This window comes from Rattus rattus, chromosome 18, assembly GCF_011064425.1.
Source record: "Rattus rattus isolate New Zealand chromosome 18, Rrattus_CSIRO_v1, whole genome shotgun sequence".
In the NCBI taxonomy this organism is placed as follows: domain Eukaryota; kingdom Metazoa; phylum Chordata; class Mammalia; order Rodentia; family Muridae; genus Rattus; species Rattus rattus.
The window spans coordinates 42,660,399-42,666,398 of record NC_046171.1 but is presented as its reverse complement, the minus strand read 5'-3'; the positions used below and the strand labels follow the sequence as shown (position 1 = coordinate 42,666,398).

The window sequence follows — 6,000 nt, the reverse complement described above, 5'->3', positions numbered from 1 at the left end:
CCATTTTAATTTAAAGAAGTATTCTGTGACATCATCGGGTTGTGGCTGTGTCGTGGGCAGGGGCAGTGAGCACACATGGTATTGCACTGTTTTCCTAAGAAATGTATAATTCTGTATGTTCTGTTTGTTTCTCAACCTCTCAGCCCAGCCTCCCTTCCCAAGTTTTCAATTCTGAACATAGTTTTTTCTGAGGTGTTCTCTGCTCTTTTATTTCTTCTGAAAGGGGAAAGAAATGACAATCTTGTGGAAGAGAAATAACAGGCCTGTCCTCCCGGGCAGACATAACTGAAACCCTTAGGCAGCTGCTCCTGGCCAGGACTCCCCAGTACGCCTTTCTCAGATATCCAGGTCCTCAGGTCTGGCATTTCCACTCAGCCGACCCCAGGCACCAGAACTGTTCTGGTTACCTAGCTGTCCACAGGACAGGCCGTGCTACAGTAAGAGGGGACGCCTATAAGTAACAGCTGGTAGGAAGATTAGACTGTGTGGTGCCTCCACGTTCGTTACCAAGCTGGAAAGATATTTAAGAACATGCAATAGCGGCTATACTCCTGCCACTTCTTAGATTTTCCAACTCCAGTGTAGGAGACTCACACACACACACACACACACACACACACACACACACATACACTCACACACACAGACACACACACACATATATACACACACACAGACACACACTCACACAGACACACACACACACACACACACACACACACAGACACACACACACACACACACACACACACACACATACACACACAGACACACACACACACACATACACACACACCCACACACACACAGACACACACACACATATACACACACAGACACACATACTCACACATAGACACATACACACACATATACACACACAGACACACACAGACATACACGCACACAGGCACACACACAGAGACACACAGATACACAGACACACATATACCACACACATACACACACAAACACATACACACACAAAGGCACAGACAGGGAAAGGCACACACAGACAGGCACAGACACACACACACACACATAGACACACATAGATACAGACACTGACACTCACAAAGACACACAGACAGATACACAGAGACATAGACACACACACACACAGGCATACACAGAGACACACACAGGCCACACCTTTTATTTAAAATCTTCACAACAGGAATAATGTGTTTCATAAAACATTTAAAATGCTTTAGGCCACCGAATTGTCCCTTGATCCCCCCACCAAGTGTTTCCAAGTGTAATTGGAAATGTTCGGAGCACGGGCACCCACACTCTTTAATTTGGAATTATGCAAAATGTGATCATTACCCACCACAACCTGAGGCCAAGCTGTGCGGCAGGCACAGCGAGCGTGTGAACCGTCAGATGTGAGTTCAAGTCTCTCTCATTCGGGCCAGGGTAACCCGGATGGCCTGACCCCGGAAGGTCTGCTCAGAGGAAATAGCCTTGCGTGTTCTACATTTGAGAAGCTACTTAGTTGCGCTGTCTGACAAGATTTTTGAGAGGGATGGAAATTAATTATACTTACAGTATTGCTACAGTGATTTGGTCAACTAATTAGATTCCATGAGAAAACAGGCAAGAAGAATTGGTTTCGCCGGGTATTCTGTGATATGTCAGCCTTCGTTCCCAGACTAATGAGATTGCTTCCTGGTGCTTTGTTTTGTTTTGTTTGGCCAAACCTTAAATGTCTGGAATCCTACAATTGAGCTAATTTAAGGCTTCGTGTGAAATAAGACATCATGTCTGGGGACAGAGCTCCAGTTTTCCACAGACTTGAACCTAGCTCTCTTTCAAAACCTCTTGAGGCCTCCCCTGACTTGCTCGGCCTTATTTTAACTTGGGGTACCAGTGAGACATGGGTCAGTTTAGTCAGGGCGTTTGGCAAGCTTAATACTGCCAGTCATTCAGGAACCCCATGTCCCTGGAAGCCGCACCATGAGCCTACAGGGAGGGGCAAACGCTTTCGAGAAGCGACTTTTCTAATCTCGATGCTTTCCCACCAGCAACTCTGTACGTGGGAATTGTCTGGTGCTTTTTGAGACAAGGATCTAACTTCAGAACGGCATCGAGCACCCAGCATTAACAATCTTCTTCAAGGTAGAGTCTGCTCATTGCTTTAACATTTTGAAGAGTCTCTCCAAGGTCTATTTCAAGGTCATTTCTGCCTCATGCTAAAAATAACAGACATCCGGCTCATCCACAACCTGATCAAGTTCCATTCAGCGGGAAGCTTTGGGACATTTTTTAGTCCTTCTCTGTCGTACTTAAACCCAACCACTGGTGTATATGTAACACAGACCTTACAGGGTCATGTCATACTCCCACAAACAGGGAACATCAAAGGGGGCCCTTATAGCACAGCATGGAATGTGTCCTGTGTTCTTTACCTAAATTCTAACTGATTGGTACAATGGGTAGATCCGTCCAAGAGACTACGTCTGTCTTGTTAGAGACCAGGACGTCTGGCTACCCTTGCCAGCTAGACCATGCTCCGACTGCAACCTGGGGGAAGAAACCTTTTTAAAATTCATACCATTGTCATGGGACAGCCAGGGTTACCCTTAACCCTCACCTTCCCCAGATGTGCCTTATGGAAAAGGACATGCCCATGAGTTCTCTATTCATTGAGAATAAACAAAGGGAGTGGGGGAAGGATTCCATAAAGAATAGCATCAAAGAGGTCGCCCTTCTGCCGAGGAAACCATGGCCCCATCCCCCCTCCTCTGGACACAGCTGCAAAGGGTAGAAAATCAATTTTTTCCCATTATTTCACAGTGAAGAGTAGAAACCTATTTGTAAATTGAATTAAACCCAATAAAAACACGTCCGACTATTTGTTGAAGACTAGAAAAATTAGCCGCAGACCCAGCTACAGAGCGCGGTCATGTAACTAGAAATCAGCATGTCCCATTTCAAACTTTGCTCAGACAGTTCCCACCCCACCCCCACCCCCTTTTTCCCCAAGAAACACCCATAGCTAAATGACACCAAGATTCTTCAGCACGTTATCCCATTGGAGCCTTAGTGAGACTCTGGGAGGGAAGGGTCACCAGGTCTTTGTTTAAGCAGATGGTTGCTTCCGAATTTGTACAAGTCGGTCAGTAAGGAATGGATATGAGTTGGACCCCGACGGAGCACGATTTCTTCCCAAGTGGCAACCTGCGGTGCTGAGTGTGGAATTCGTCCCCTGTCCCTGTGCAGCCTAGATCTTGCCTGTAAACACCCTACCCCAGCCATGCAGTCAGTACATCCTGAAAGCTCATTAGCAGTCTGCCCTCTGGTGGAGTAACGAAGTACTTCAGTAGCTAGAGCCCGGGAAACATCCTTTCCTCTTTCTCTTTTGACAGAGAAAAAAAAAACAAACGAACAGACAAAAAAAAAAAAAAAAAAAAAACAAAAAATTCAAGTTTTCCAGATAGTGCAAGGCGAGGCAATCATGAGAAGACAGCTTCCAGAGCTGGGTCCAGTGACGCTCAGTTCCCAGAACAGGGAGGGATTGCCACCGTCCCAGGAACAGGGAGAGGTTGCCACTACCTCCCGGGGCAGCGTCCCCACAGCCCCTGCAGGGACAGGGTCCTTCTTAAGACTCCCCAGGACTCTTCTTGGGTGACAACATTCAGTTATCCACTCTGTCATGGCACAAATAGCACCCGTAAAGAGAGACCAACATGTCAGGAACATTCAATGTAATAGGCTTTCCGTGATCTTTCTGACAAGCCCAGCGCACACACATGTGTCTCTGAAAGGGGCCACTTGGTGTGTTAGAAAAGGCAAGGATGCACACGTTTTATAAAAAAGACTCAGTCTTTGTGGCTGTCAGCTCGTGACGTTGGCCGACTGCTGCTTTGGCAGACGGAACCTTGAGATCTGGGGTTTCGTTTCCAGCTCGTAAGGACTTCAGAACTTAGCTTGCTTCAGCTTGTCAATGTGATAGCAGAGTTTCAGCGCGGGGCCCAGCTTCAGTCCCAGGTATTTCATGATCATGTCGCTCCTTAGCAACAACAAGGCATTGCCATCAATCTCCTGGAGGGAAGGAAAAGCCAAAGGACAGTCAGAGTAGTCAGACGGGGGCTAAGGTCCGGGGGCGCTCACAGGGCACTTTACGGGCAGGTGAATAGATCAGAGAGCACACACTCCTTGCTCTGGGAAAGCACTTGGGTACAATTGAAGCAAGATGCCCTCCTCTTCCTGGCCCCTCCCGGAACTCATTCGCTGCCTTGTACCTTTTGGATTCCTGCCCTCTTCTGATTGAAGCAGACAGAGCTTCACTTAGAGTCCTCCTATCTCATGTGGGATAGATGTCATCCAAATAAAGAGAGAGCCACAGACAGGTTAGCCTGAGGAGGACCAGGACTGATGCTCCTGGCTTTAAAGAGGGTCGTGAAGTGGGAGAGCTAGACAAGCAGATTGCCCCTGAAATATCTAGGCAACAATGTATCCCTCGCACACCTGGATCTTAGTCCACTGAGACCCATTTAGGCTCCAGACCACAGAAATAAAGGTAAGTGACGTCCCTCAGTTGTCTAAAAGCCCGGATATGTAGCAATGTGTTATACTACCAATCTCAAACTGATACAGTAAGCTGGGCAAGTAACATAGTAATTCTTACCTTTTGCCCTACTTACCATCTTTGTTTATTTCAGAAGTGCCTGAATGATCATAACATTTATATGAAGGCTGCGTATCTGAGTGAGGCTTCGTGTAACATGTTTGTGTGTATTTTCTCATTTAACCCTCTAAGTCAGTGGTTCTAACTTGAGGGCCGTGACCCCTTTGTGGGATCGAGTGATCCTTTCTCAGGGGTCACCACCAGAAAACACTGATATTGACATTATGATTCATAATAGGAGCAAAATTAGTTTATAAAGTAGCAACAAAAATAATTTTATTCACCAAACTGAGAACAGGACCCCCTTGGGGAGGATTAGAGGAAGGATTGAAAGAGCTAAAGGAGCTTGCAACCCTGTAAGAACAACAATGCCAACCAACCAGAGCTTCCAGGGACTAAACCACTACCGAAAGACTATACATGGACTAACCCAGGGTTCCAACTGGATATGTAGCAAAGAATAGCCTTGTTGGGGCATCAGGGGAAGGGGAAGCCCTTGGTCCTGCCAAGGTTGGACTCCCAGTGCAGGGGAATATGGGGGGTGCAGTAAGGGGGATGTGGGGGGGAATACCCGTATGGTGGAAGGGGATAGGAGGGAATGGGGGCTTATGGACAGGGAAACCGGGAAGGGGAATAACATTTGAAATGTAAGTAAAGAAATATATCTAATAAAAAAATTTTAAAAAATTTATGGTTGGTAGTGACCACAACATGAGGGACTGTATTAAGGGACTGTAGCATTAGAAAGGTTGAGAACCACTGGATAACAGTTTGCCTGGCAAATTGCAGGGGTGCTATAGATGACTGTTGAATGCACAGGTGGGTGGGTAGGTGGATGGACAGATGGATGATCGATGAACAGGTGGATGGGTAGATGGACGGATGGACAGACAGATGAGTGAGTGGATAGATTTGTGGATTGGTGGTTAGATGGATGGTTGGATGAACGGACAGATGGATGGGTGGGTAAGTGGATGATGACTGGATGGACAGGTGGACAGAGGGATGGATGGACAGACAGGTGGGTGAGTGGATAGATAGGTGGATTGGTGGGTAGATGGATGGATGGACAGACAGGTGGGCCAATAGGTGGATGGATAAAGGATGGGTAGAGGAATGGACAGATGGATGGATGATGGATGGACAGATGGAGGGGTGGATGGATTGGCAGAAGAGCAGGCAAGGCCCAAAAGAGAACAGAAGAGAGATGTGTCTCTTCAAAACACAAATCTGGTGGTTGCTTTGCCCTGACAGGCCTATGGTTGCCTCTGGCTCACTTAAGGGCACGGCTAGAGCTTAGCCTAGATCACCAGCATTTGGAGGATCCTGAACTCCTCTCTCCTTCCATGCATCCTCTTCCCCGGCCC

At 47.1% G+C, this 6,000-nt stretch overlaps 1 protein-coding gene across 1 annotated transcript in view; it reads right to left on the bottom strand.

Moving 5' to 3' along the window:
• Window positions 1-3,699: 3,699 nt before the first annotated feature.
• Window positions 3,700-6,000, bottom strand: part of Scml4 (Scm polycomb group protein like 4) — a 90,320-nt gene continuing 88,019 nt past the window's right edge. Inside the window, 1 exon segment of the mRNA XM_032888868.1 lies at window positions 3,700-4,047. Coding sequence (XP_032744759.1) covers window positions 3,922-4,047 — 126 coding nt within the window. The 3' untranslated portion in view covers window positions 3,700-3,921.